Source organism: Danio rerio, chromosome 9, assembly GCF_049306965.1.
Source record: "Danio rerio strain Tuebingen ecotype United States chromosome 9, GRCz12tu, whole genome shotgun sequence".
In the NCBI taxonomy this organism is placed as follows: Eukaryota; Metazoa; Chordata; class Actinopteri; order Cypriniformes; family Danionidae; genus Danio; species Danio rerio.
Genome location: NC_133184.1, coordinates 53,112,501 through 53,127,014, shown reverse-complemented (window position 1 = coordinate 53,127,014; position 14,514 = coordinate 53,112,501). Strand labels below are relative to the sequence as shown.

The 14,514-nt window shown below is 38.9% G+C and overlaps 1 protein-coding gene across 1 annotated transcript in view; it reads right to left on the bottom strand.

The window, feature by feature from the left end:
- Window positions 1-12,318, bottom strand: part of ifih1 (interferon induced with helicase C domain 1) — a 74,659-nt gene extending 62,341 nt beyond the window's left edge. Inside the window, 3 exon segments of the mRNA NM_001308563.1 lie at window positions 572-748; window positions 4,880-5,048; window positions 11,812-12,318. Coding sequence (NP_001295492.1) covers window positions 572-748; window positions 4,880-5,048; window positions 11,812-12,258 — 793 coding nt within the window. The 5' untranslated portion in view covers window positions 12,259-12,318.
- Window positions 12,319-14,514: the final 2,196 nt, after the last annotated feature.

Here is a 14,514-nt window from a genome sequence, read left to right as displayed (position 1 = left end):
GGCGTAACCCACGCATGCAACGCGCGTAGCTGTGCATTTATACTTCTGCGCGCTGTCTCTGTCGGTCTGAATTAACACTTCCGAAACGCTAGTCGGCAGTGAGGTGTAAATGTTCCTCTGTGTCGAGTTTCTTCTCTGCTGTTTTGCTTTTCCTGAACACTTCCTGGATGTACAAGTGGCTCAAACTTGCTCATTTTGAGGCAGGAACTGGCGGACGTGCAACAACTTTAACTATCAGGTAAACACAAAACAAAACTTTCCATCAGGAGCTCCTTCACTGGACTCCACACTTGTAAACAATCGCTCCATTGGGCTCGCGTTCAGCTCGCGCCATTTGCGCGGCTCTCGGTCCCGCCCAGACTCGTCAGCGCTACCAAGCCGACCAATCACAGAGCTTGCGCTACGCGTCGTTACGACGTGAAGTTACAATTTTTGAGAGGTACACGTCAGCGACGCCGATGGCCACGGCGAAGGGCTATGCGTCAGCGCCGTAGCATACGCCGGTGTTTGACGCAGAAGTATAAATCAGCCTTAAGAGTGTGGGAACCTCCAGATAATTGAGATGTTTCACCTTGATTTCCAGCCTCCACACCCAGAACGCTGCTGTCCACACTGTCGTCCAGATCCTCTGACTGAAGAGAGCTGTTGGGGGTGAAAGACGGAGGAGGAGAAGACATGGAGTTTCTTCTGACTGCACCGGTGTCCTTCACTTCAGCCTGAGCATCCGACGAGTCCACGGACATCCCCTCTGAAACACACAGTACACAGGTGATCAATGTCAGCTCAAGATTCAAGGCAAGTATGAGGCAAGCTACACACGATTTGGGTCAGAATCAAACAGTATATATGTGATGTGAAGTGTTTTTAAAGTGTTTTCTCAAATGACTTGATAATGTTTTTGCTATGACAAAAGCATGATCAGTGTGTAATCTGATGTTCATGCGTAGGCCCACATAGATTTTGTGCAATAGAAATATCCACAAAATTTGTTTAGCCCACCATTGAGTTTAATTATGTAAATATGTGTAAATGTATTTTTATTCAGTTTTTATTTTAATTTCAGTTTTATTATTAACTAATATCAAAATGTCTATTCAAATATTTTCTTTACAATACTGTTTTTAAAGTAGTAGATATATGGGTAACACTTTATAATAACTACACACTATAAATCATTTTTTAAGCATTAGCAAATAGTGAACTCATTATCTGTTAAGCATTAACTCTACATTAATAAGTGTTAGTAAGCTGTTTATAACTGCAGCTACAAATGCTCCATTCTTGACTTATAAGCACCTAAATAATATGTTTAATGATTGTATTTTCATACTCAGTTAATGATTTATTTTTCATTACTAAATTAAGTATCGAATTATTTACAAACTGTTTGTTATTAAGAGTAGTTGAGGGTTTTTAGGATCATTCAGAATGAGTTCGTAACTGATTAATAAACTATTGAAATCAACATTTATATGTCTTATTATTCAGGCATATATAACTAATATGTTAATAAATGCTTTATTAACTCAACTTCATGCAGTTTTGTGACCTAATCTAAAGTGAGGACTACTCATGCATTATAAATCTCTTATAAATGACAAATAAAGGCTCAGTTAAATTCTAAACAGGAACAAAGACATTATTTATTCCTATTCATTTAAAGATACACAAATGAAACTGTACTTCAAATGAAAAATAAATATTTGCAAGCTTATCTAAAATAAAATCACTGTAGAGTTTAATTATTGCATCTTATTATAATGTTAAATTATTATATTGTTGTTGTTATTTTATCCAGTTGGATGTCATATTTTGACACTCCTGTTATTCAGCAATGTTTAAACTCTACAGTAATTTTACTTTTTAGAAAAGATTGCAAAGATTATTGTTCATTTGATACTGGGCCTTTATTTGTCATTTATAAGGGATTTATAAAGCATGAATAGTCCTCACTTTAGATTAGGTCACAAAACTGCATGAAGTTGAGTTAATAAAGCATTTACTAACATATTAGTTAACTATTAGTATATGCCTTAATAATAAGACATATAAACGTTGATTTCAATAGTTTATTAATCATTTACTAACTCATTCTGAATGATCCTAAAAACCCTCAACTACTCTTAATAACAAACAGTTTGTAAATAATTCGATACTTAATTTAGTAATGAAAAATAAATCATTAACTAAGTATAAAAATAAAATCATTAAACACATTATAGGTGCTTACAAGTCAAGAGTAAAGCATTTATAGCTGCAGTTATAAACTGCTTACTAACACTTATTAATGTAGAGTTAATGCTTAACAGATAATGAGTTCACTATTTGCTAATGCTTAATAAATGATTTATAGTGTGTAGTTATTATAAATGTTACCGATATATGATATGAGATGCTTACTTTGTTTACCAAAGAAGTAGATCTAATTAGATTTGCTTTGTAAACCTTAAATAAAATCTCAAAAGTTTTTAGGTGCTATACTCCCAAATATATACAGTTGAAGTCAGAATTATTAGCCCTCCCCCTGAATTATTTTTCCCCCAATTTCTGTTTATAGTAAGTTGCTTTGGACTAAAGCGTCTGCTAAAGGACTATAATGTAATCAGTGGTGGAAAGAGTATTAAAAACTCTTACTCAAGTAAAAGTACCATTACTTGTCTAAAAATGTAGTGCAAGTAGAGTAAAAGTATCTGTTGTAAATATTACTCAAAGTAGGAGTAAAAAGTAGTCCTTTCAAAACTACTCAAGAGAAGTGAGTGTTACGCTTTTAAAAGCTGATGCGTTTACATGTAATTTGTGCATGTGTGTGTAAACGTAACATTCTGTAGTGCATCGACTTGTTGCCCAGCAGGCACACAACATCATAAGACATTAACATTAGGTTAGATTTAAGTTGTGATGTCAGGTGACCAAAAAGCAATGTCTAGCCAGCTTCTAAGGACAACGTTAATTGTTCAATAACAACATCAAATGACGTTGATATTTGGTTGACTTTGGATTTTGGTCACTTTCCAATACAACCTAATGTCAAGCAAACATTTTAAACCAACGTCATTTTGGCATCAAATCTGACACTTCCATGATTTTCCATCCCCATGACACTGGGGTACAGCTTAATTCTGACATCATGTTGACATCTTGTGCCTGCTGGGTGTTTAAGGCCATTTCGATCATCATACAGTAAACATCCGTCATCTTCTCATCAGTGACATGCATCTAAACCAGGGGTCTGAAACTTGCGGCCCGCGGGCCATTTGCGGCCCTCAGTGCAATATTTTGTGGCCCACGCCGACCGCTGTACACTGACAGAATCAGCGGAGCGGGGAGAGAGAGCGCTCCCCGCTCCGCTGATTCTATCCGTACACAGCGGTCACTGGCATTCCCCGCCCGCCGTGTAAACAACGTCACCACACACCCCGCCCCTTTGTTAGACGCTGTGATGGGCAGGAAGTGTTAGGAGGGAACTCGCGCCGGCCAGAACCAAGGTAAGCTGTTCCCGCCCCTGCCTGCCACTTAGCTACCTATCTGCAGCCTGCCGCCTACCTAGCTACAGCCTGCATCTTATATATATTATAGGTAGATACAGACTGGCACAGACTGATGTGACTGGAGTGGGGTTCAAGCGGACCACGTGCCTTTTTGGGAGCACATATTTGTGTGAGAAGTTATTCTCCACCTTGAACTTCAATAAGTCAAAGTACAGGTCTAGACTTAATAATGATCATCTTCAAGCCATACTGAGGGTCTCAACTGCTTCCGCTCTAAAGCCAAATGTGGTTCAGATTTGTGAGAAGAAGCGCTGTCAAGTCTCTGGCAGCAAGAAGTAGGCAAAAGATGCCATGTTCAGAAGAACTGTTCATAATCTTCACTCAATGTTCTATTAATGTTCAGGACACTTCATGTTCAGAAGAAATAATTAAAACTGTTAATAATGACATTTGAGGACTTCTTTTTTGTGAAATCCCTTATGCGGCCCAGCCTCACCCAGACTTTGCCTCCTGCGGCCCCCAGGTAAATTGAGTTTGAGACCCCTGATCTAAACAGTCTCTGGGTCAATGCATGTAAAGATTTTGGACATCTTGTACACTTTTAATGCTTCCAAACAGTTTTCTGCAATTATAAAGTGCACATGTTTTGAGGTAGAGTTGGGTATCAGTTGGGGTTATTTCAATACAGGTGCTAAATTGATACTTTTAAAATGATACCGGTGCCAAAACGGTGCCTGAACCGACACTTTTTAGCCACATTATTTGAAAAAAAAAAAAAAAAAAAAAAAGAATTTAACCATTATAATTGAACAATATAAATATATATTTATAATAAGTTTAAAGTAAACATCAATTTATATACTATATATTTGAATTGCATTAATATATTTCTTTTGATCAACCCTATTTTGAGGTAGTTCATTATAATGCGATTTACCTTCTTTGTGAGATTTGATTGGACAGGAATTACAGGATTGATTATTCATATCCCCATAGACAAGAAAAAATGGATTTTTGAAAAAAGGATTGAAAAAAAGAAAAAAGGATAGTAGTGGAGTAAAAGTACAGATAATGCACTAAACATATACTCAAAGGAAAGTAAAAGTTAAAAAAAAATTAAAACCGCTTACTAAATTACAATTCCTGAGAAAAACTACTCAGTTACAGTAATTTGAGTATTTGTAATTAGTTACTTTACACCACTGAATGTAATCTTGTTTAGTTCTGGTTTGAGGGAATACCATGGGACGTCCAGTCTACAGTGTAAAAATCTGAGAGATGTTCAAGCACCGCTGGTTTCTGGTTTCCAGCTTCTATATTGTAGGAGTGTCGGTCACGCCTTGATGAGAAAGAAACTATTTTTTCAGCGTTCAAGAAGTTTTTGTTCTCACCGTCCCCCTCGCACGGCTCTCCTCGCAGCTCGCGCATCAGGTCACGGTGCTCCGTGTCCTCCAGAGCCTGAAGGAATTTAGAAAACCAGCCAGCTTCGTTTTTCACCAGCCTTTTGAGGAGCAGACGAGCACCATTTATATTTCCGTTGTTCCCGGTGGCTGTCATAATCTGAAAGAATAATAACGAACAAATAACTTGTGCATTTGAGTGACATGGAAAGACTGGACAGAACGAGACTGACCAGAAGACACAGACAGGTCAATATGGTGACATGCTGAATACATTGAACAGTAGTGGTAGTATGTGCAATATAAAATAAAGTAAGCAAATAATATAAACATAATTATTTTATACTCCAAATTAAATGCAATAATAATATTTAAACATAATCTGAATTTTTTTAACAATATATTTAATATTATTATCATTAAAAATAATAATAAAACACATTTCAAAGAAGTAAATGCGATAGCAAATATGTAGTTAGTTAGAATAGTTTAAATAAAGTAAAACAAAACAATTAGTTTATTTCACATTAATTATATTACTATGGTAGAAGTATATCAGCGGTTATTACATGTGAATTATTATTATTATTATTATTAATAATAATGGTATAATTAGTTACAATTGTATTAACATGATAATAATTTATAATGCATTTATTACTTTTAATATGTCATCTTGTGAGAGCCGTAGCTCATGTCCACAGATCACAGCGCATCTGTGGCTGGTTTATAGCGCCCTCTACTGATGTTTATTGCTCTTTACCGCTATCTATGGTTAGTTTGATTTCACCAAGAAGGACATGTTTCTGGATGTACATCTATGTTGATCCTGGAACAACATTCCAATCAGCCGATCAGAATTAAGAGATACATTTGCTGTCTATGTTCTGTTTAGTCTTACAGTTAGGGTTATCCACTTACACTCCACTAGGGTTATCCACTTATCCACTTACAACTACTATTCTCAGATATGAAGAATAATTTACAGTTACGGTTGAGTTTAGAGGTAGGGATTGGGTATAGATTATATTTTTTAAACAAAAATGACGTTCATGGATAAACAGATGTCCAGGATCATACTCTGTTTGTCTGTCAAGTAATGTTTCAGTCCATTACCCTTAACTTTTATATAGAATAAAGCTTTAAGAAACATTAACTTAATGTAGTCACTCACTGTGTATTTATACAGGGTGGGCCATTTATATGAATACATCTTAATAAACTTCACAAGAAAAGCAATGGTGTGCTTTTAGTTTGAAACCTAACTATTCTTTCATGAGTTATTTACAAGCCCTCTCACATATACTAATGTACCACAAACAAGACGTTAACATCACCAACCATTCCAATTTTATTTAATATACTATTAAATATAGTTTAAAGAGGCTAATAATTTAATTTTTTAGTAAAACACTTATTTTATTCTAGCTGAAGTAAAATAAATGAGACTTTCTCCAGAAGAAAAAATATTATCAGACATACTGTGAAAATTTCTTTGCTCTGTTAAACATCATTTGGGAAATATGTAAAAAAAGAAAAAGAAAAAAACTTCAAGGGGGGCTAATAATTCTGACTTCAACTGTAAATGTATGCATACACACACACACACACACGCACACAGCTGGTATGGAAGGTATTCAGACCCACTTAAATTTAGCTCTCTTTGTTATATTGCAGCCATTTACTACAACCCAAGCTCATTCTGGAAACGTAGCCCCGCAGACGTTTCTGGAGACCGCGATTTACGTGGCCGGAGGTTTAGTTTTTTTCGAGCGAACGCTGCGGGGCGGTGTGGCGCCGCTCCGCTCCTTCTCTTTGCGCTCGCCGGCCGACGGCTCGCCTCCGAGTGGAGGGCTTTCCTGATGCAACCAGTTTGTCCGCTTAGCTCACAGCGTTGCATCGGCGGAGCGGAGGCCCCAGAGGAGGAGCTGCCCGCGGGGACGATGACCGGGATCGAGTCCGGGGAACAGCCGTTCCGGAAATAAGGTAAGACGAAAAACGGAATCCGAAAAATAAGGGCGAGAACGCGGCGGGATCCGAAATCAGGGTCTAAATCGAAGACGAGGGCTTTTGCTTTTTTTTTTTTTTTTTTTTTTGGACGGCTTTTGCGAACCGTCGGTTGGGTTTAGGGAAGGAGGAGGAAGAGCAGGGCGGCCGAGTCGGCCAATCTGGCGGCTTTTCGTGCGCGAACGGCGCAGGCGCGAACGGCGCGCGCTCCCGAGAGGCGCCCGAGACGCGAAAAAGCGCGCACAGCGGCCTCTCGCGGATCCGTGAAAACAAAAAATGCTCGAATATGTACCTCCCGGGACGTAAATAGCGGTCCTTAGAAACGTCCGCGGGGCTACGTTTCCACAATGAGCCCGGGTTTATTTACTAAATTCATTTAAGTTGATTCACAGCACCCCATATTGACTGAAAAACAGAATTGTTGGCACAGTGGCCTGCGTAATATTTAAATGGAAGACGTTTTGTATGACTAGAACCCTTCCTAGAGCTGGCTGCCTTGTCAAACTGAGCTATCGGGGGTGAGAGTGGCCCAACACATGAAAGCCTGTATGGAGTTTGCTAAAAAACACCTGAAGGACTCTAAGATAGTGAGAAATTAGATTCTCTGGTCTGATGAGACCAAGATAGAATTGAGACCAAAAAGATCTAAGCAGTACATGTGGGGAAATCCAGGCACTGCTCATCACCCGTCCAATACAGTCCCAACAGTGAAGCATGGTGGTGGCAGCATCATGCTGTGGGGGTGTTTTTCAGCTGCTGGGACAGGACCACTGGTTGCAATGGAGGGAAAAATGAATGTGGCCAAGTAATGTAAGCTTCAGCGAAGGTTCTACCAGGAAAACTCTAATTCTACGTAATTTTTCATTATTATCAATTTAGCCAATTATGATCAAGCGAGTTATATAAATAGGCTGTCTAAACAATTTCCTTCGCTGATCTAAGGTGACGTAACCGAAGTTCTGCCCTGCCTTCATCTTCAGGCAGTATTTGCCAGCTTTTCACGAGACATGCATCATCGACGGGGCATAAGCCAAAGGACTATACACAAAGGACAGTACCTGATATCACTATATTTTATGCTTTCTCAATAAATTTTATAACGTATTTCCGCCTCCCAAGTCTTTCTGGTAGAACAGGGATATCCAGGACGAAAACCTCCAGAGTGCTCAGGACCTTGGATTGAGAGTAAGGTTTAACTTCCAACAAGTCAATGACCCTAAGCACACGGCTAAAGTAATGAGGAGTCGCTTCACAACAAGTCTGTGACTGTTCCTGAATGGCCCAGCCAGAGCCTTGACTTAAACCCAATCGAGCATCTCTGGAGAGACCTGAAAATGGCTGTCCATCAACGTTTACCATCCAACCTGACTGAACTGAAGAGGATCTGTAAGAAGCAATGGCAGAGGATCCCCAAATCCAGGTGGGTAAAACTTGTTGCATCTTTCCCGAAAAGACTCATGGCTGTATTAGATTAAAAGAGGGCTTCTACTAAATACTGAGCAAAGGGTCTGAACACTTATGCCTAGTTCAGTTTTGAGAAATCCCAGACAAATGCCTGAAATCACAGGCAAATCGCTGCTCGTGCACGTGAGTGACAATCACACAGTATGAACTATCAAAGACGCGATCTGAGAGAATCGCCGATGAGTCGCCGATGCCTGCGAGATATTTGGCGTGCTGAATATCTGGAGCTGTCGGCGATTCAAATCATGCCGTGTGAATTGAGTTTTGACTGAAAATAACATCAGATATCGCCTACAGCCAATGAGAGAGCGGCATTCACTTGCATGTGTGTGTGTGTATACCTGCTGCAGGCCAGCGGGAGGCTGGGGGAGAAGTTAAAAGCGCTCTTTTTCGGTTTATTTGGACCCATGAAATGGAGGAAAAACTAGTGGAGATTTGACAGGACTCAGCAGCAACCGTGTCAGTTTGATGTTTCATACAGAAAGAAATTAGTTTATTATCAATGTTAAGGAGAAATGGCTAATTCCCTTTAAACCCAGGTGAGCAAACATGTACATGTTCTACCCCATTAAAGGCTTCTTTCTCATTATGTAGTTAATAACAAAAGATATACTACGTGTTTTTGGCTGTGAGACGTAGTTTGGACAAAGTTGTCGGCGATTCTTCCTATAGTAAAGTCATGCAATGTGAAAGTCCCTGTCACCGATTTATCTTGAAGTGTAAACAAAGCAGCGACGAAACGCTAGCCCAGATAGTCAAGCAGTGTGAAAACATCTGTGACACGACTACTTTCAAAATCATGCAGTCTGAACTCGGCATTAGGCCCAGCATTGGATACTGTGATAATTCAGATTATCTCTTTTAAATAAATATGCAGAAATGTCAACAGTTCTGACTTTTTCTGTCAATATGTGGTGCTGTGTGTACATTATTGAGAAAAAAAAAAATTCAAGGATTTTGCAATGGATATTGTATATAACAAAGAGTAAAAACAAGGGCAAGCTTTGTTGGGGAAATTCATCCCTAGAGTGCATGAATTGAACAGCACAAATTCTGTTTTGCACTTTTAAAAACATGAAGTACTCAACAATATAAAATAAACACTTAATAATACAAATAACAATCACGTCCCATGCTGCAACAGTCAATTTACATGATTTTACTGCAGTCAGGCTTTGAGGAGGTATGAATGTAGAGGAATTTAGAGAGGTGTGTGATGTAATTTAACTGTTTTATCCTGATTATTGTTTGAGGCCAAAATCAAACTGGATATTTTCATTAATTGCACAGTCTTGGTCAATAGTAATATGGTGAGCTCGTAGCGAACTTAACTTTGTGCACGTGTAGGTTACTAATGGTTAACAGAACATTATTTCATTTTGAAGCCGATTAAATTATTGGTAGGGACATTTTAGATATTGGTTGGGACATGTCCCCTCCTTCCAAGCCATTTCTGTGCCCTTAAGTGAATAATTTAAGGGGGTCTGAATACTTTCTGTACCCTTCCCTGCTGAAAAATCCAGCTTAAACCAGCCTAGGCTGGTTGACTGGTTTTAGCTGGTTGACCAGCCTGGTTTTAGAGGGGTTTTGGCCATTTCCAGGCTGGTTTCCAGCCATTTCCAGCCTGGTCTTAGCTGGGCAGGCTGGAAAATATCCAGCTAAAACCAGCTTGGTTAAAGCTGGACATAGCTGGTTTTGGCTGGACTTCCAGCCTGGCTAGACTGGTGAAGCTGGTTTTAGCTGGTCATCTCCCAGCCTGACCAGCTAAGACCAGGCTGGAAATGGCTGGAAACCAGCCTGGAAATGGCCAAAACCCCTCTAAAACCAGCCTGGTCGACCAGCTAAAACCAGCCAACCAGCCTAGGCTGGTTTAAGCAGGATTTTTCTGTAGGGCACTGTGTGTGTATTGCATGCAGTGAGTGTATTGGTGGTTTTGTAGACCAGGATCATACATGACATCATGTAAACACTAATCTGCTTAAGATTGTAAACAGAGAGTAAACACAGCATTAATATTCTACTGGTCAACTTGTTTTAAGAAAAACTCCAGTTATTTTGACTTGCATTAAAAAAACAAAACACATTTATTACTTGTCTGGAAAATGCTGTGTAATTTCGGAATTTTATATAAAAAAAATGGTCTAGAAAAAAGACAAAAACTCTTAAAACCAAAAAAAAAAGGTTGTTTTTTGCATGCAGTGTATTGCTTTTGTGGTCCAGGGTCACACATGACAGCATGTAAACCCCGATCTAAGGCCCCGTTTACACTAATGCGTTTTAGTTTGAAAACGCATAAGTTTTGCTACGGTTACACCATCCGTCCACACTACGCCGGAGTTCTCGAGCGCCGAAAACGGAGCGTTTCGAAAACGCTGGAGAGGTTGTTTTCATTCTGAAACGCTGCTGCTCTGTCTAAGTGTGGATGATGGAAAACGGAGACATCTGAAAACGGAGGCGGGGCTGCCGACATTCGCCTCCCTGATTGGGGCTTTTCCTCAATATTAAGTAGCCTACAAAATGTTCAGTCCCGCATCTTCTCTGTGTAAGTTCAGACTTCGCAAGTTTGATCAAGGCTGCAGTCTCTTCTTCTCAGTTTGATATGGAAAACATACCGAGGACACGGGTAAATCTTCAAAGGGAACAGTGTACTTTATAACTTCATTCACATCACTCTGGCTACGTTGTTTCACTTTCTCAGCAATAAAATGTAAACATGATATAAGAAACTGCCTATTTTCATTTTAATATTAACAACTAAACAGACAGCAGACATGTTGAGGCGTCGTGCTGCATATATGAGCGTCATCTTCACTGTGTGGACATTTATAACAAAACGGAGCCAATAACAACTGTTTCCTTTCAATTTTAGTGAAAATACGAAACACACCCTATCTTTTGCTGAATATCAGTTTTAATAATCGATAATAGCCATTATAAAAGTATAACATACAATAAGTTTAAACATTATAGGAAATAAAGGCTAGCGATCAGTCAATATACAGAATGTACGTGCTTACATTAATCATTAACTTATCTTTGCGCTCAGTCAAAACACGTTACCTGAGAACAAGTAATAGATTCCAATGACCAAAGTCAGGGAATATGTCGTTAGATAAAGACAACAAGATGAATGAAATATCCCGTTTAATAAATATAGTGAGATTAGATCCAGCGGGAGATGCTTGATGAGAAGTCCAACTAGCAGAGCTCTCATCTGGGTAGATGGGCTGCAGCGCTTGCCAAAGTGTGTGTGTGTGGTCACGTGATGTGCGTTTTCAGCGTTTTGGTGTGGACGGAGAGCAGTTCAGAAACGCTGGGTAAAACGCAAGTGTGGACGCGGATCGTTTTCATTCTAAAACGCCGTTTTAAAACTAAAATGCACTAGTGTAAACGGGGCCTAAGAGTGTAAACACTAATCTGCTTTGTGTAAGGAGTGTAAACACAGCACTGACATTCTCCTGGTCCTCTTGCGTTAGCAGCCCCAGAGTCACACACTGCACACACACGTCCCGGGTCTTCATGTTGACCAGGCTGAGATGCAGCAGGTCTATAAGCCGCACACAGCTGTCGTGTTCGGCTTCTTCATCTGGCTCCGGCGGCCTGTTGCGCACATACCGCGCGGCGTGCCCGCACCCGACGGTCTCCAGCGCGGTCACCAGAGTCCTCGACCACCCCTGCTGGAGCTCTGCGCGCATAATCTCATTGATAAGCAAAGAAACGGCATTTATATTCCCCTCCGAGGCCACTTTGGCTTTTATTCGCTCTTTTTTGTCCGGTTCAAGGAAATCCAGCAGATCCAGCAGAGGCTCGACCTGAATAAGCCGCTTGAGTCTGTCTCTGAAACAGTCCAGAATGTGTCGAGTCTCGGTGTCTTGATCGCTGCTCATGTTTGGATCCATTTCGATGTGAACTAGCTCTGTTAAGAAGTTCACTGATCGCCCTGCTTTGCTACTGACTTCAATCAGAGATCAGTTTCCGTTCACTGACTTGTAGCTTAGTAGCTTGCTTTCGGTTTCGTTTCTCTTCACGGTTTCTGAACGTGATCAGTCAGTTGCTTATAGCATTGCTTAATCCATATTTTATAAGAGATAGAGATAACCTATTTACAAATGAAATATAGTGTATTCAAATGAAGACATGCCATTATGTATAAGCAGAATAATGGAGTAAGGGGAAGCTGCAGGCCCGGAGACCCAACTGCACGCTCAGACCTGCGCGCACAGACCTGCACTTCCAGACCAGACAGTGCCCCCTGCTGTTGGGTTGGGTGAAGCGGCAGGTACGGAGACCTAACTGCACACTCAGACCAGCACTTTCTAGCAAGTAGCAACATCAGAAACGCCAGTAAGGTTATTGATTATTAAAGCGATTCCTGAAAATTATCAAGTTTTATGGCATAAATCAATGTGGTGTAAAATATTACACTAACAAAGAATTATTTCAGTGTTTGATTTGATCAAAATTTGTGTCAAAAGAGCATTATTTTATGATATTTACAGCTTGCTTTTATTTTATCTATTATTGTACCATTCTGGGACAATTTTCTAGCAATGTTTTCTGGCAAAATAAAAAAAAACTTTAAAGTAAAAAAGTTAAAATAAAATGCAGCCTATAATATATAGCGCAATTATTATTTGTAACATATTTTAGTGCTTTATAGGTCTACTGTACATATTTCTGTATTATCTATCTAAGAGTGCTACCTAAGACAATAACAGTAACACAATAACAGTTTATCAATTATTTACAAGTTATGTAATGATTACAAACATGTTTTTTGGAAATCAAAATATCAATTAAATTTGGATAGAATTTACAATATGAGCTCTATTAGGTGAAATCAAAACAAATTGTTTTTATTAAAAGTGGGTCTCTGCCAACACTAATACAGTGTACCAAAGACTGAAGATATTCCAGTTTTTTTTGCTCTAGAAATGAAAAATCTCCCCAATAAGAATGTAAAGCATTTATTTTATTTGATGTTATTTTCTACGTAAAATTACTCCAATTATTATTTTTCACCATTTTTCCATGCATTGTTTGCAACTTGACTTGTAGGACCTTATGAAAAAGTACACAAAAATAAAGTTGGTTGTGAGAAAATTACCTAGAGTATTATAATTGTATGTGAAGAAATTTATTGTATATGAAGATAATATTCATTCCCTCAACTCAATATGAAACAGTGATAAATCCTTAATGATAAAAAAACAACAACAAATGTTTGAAAATATTGAAGCAACTGAACAATATGTATTTACAAATACAATTAATAAAAATACAATAGAATTATTGCATTAAATCTAAAAATCTAGTACGTTTAATATTTCATATAATAATCTATTCAATCACAGCCTAATATTTTATAGTAGAAAAATAGTTTAAATTACAATTTAGAAGCAGCTGAAATCAGGTTAGTCGATTTTTTAAACAGCAGGTGGCACTGTGAAGGTCTGGAAGTGCAGGTCTAGCCGTCTGAGCGAGCAGGTCTGAGCGTGCGGTTGGGTCTCCGGGCCTGCAGCTTCATACTATTGGAATAATGCTCAGTTCATTCATTCATTTTTTTTTTTTTTTTTTTTTTTTTGCATGACCAAACACTTTTTTTCTGTAGTCATAAATACCGAATAGACTCTAGATGGCGACAGAATCTCGTCAAACATGTTACTTTCTAAAAATTGTATATATTTATAAATATTAGATTAGATTAAACTGTATTGTCTACACATGTACAAGTACAAGGCAACACAATGCAGTTTAGGTCCAACCAGGAGTGCAGGATACAGGTATAAGTTATAAAGTGAAGTTATCCCTACTGAAAAAAACGAGATGTATGTCCAGCTGCAGGCCCGCAGAACCACACACGTTTTAGGCACACACAATCTAGGACAGGGGTTCCCAAACTTTTCAGCCCGCGACCCCCAAAATGACAATGCCAGTGACTCGCGACCCCCAATATCCTCGGAGGTGGTTATAATTACGGAAGCTTTGCATGCAATGGCGCGCACACACACCAATAGACCCAAGTCTTTTCTTGGTTGAATTATTTTAATGTATGTGAGTGTTGTAAATGTGCCAGAAAGTTTAACCCGGAGTTATAAAATTAGTCTGCTGCATCTGACACTATTGCTGTGTCTTTAATATAATGTATTTACCCC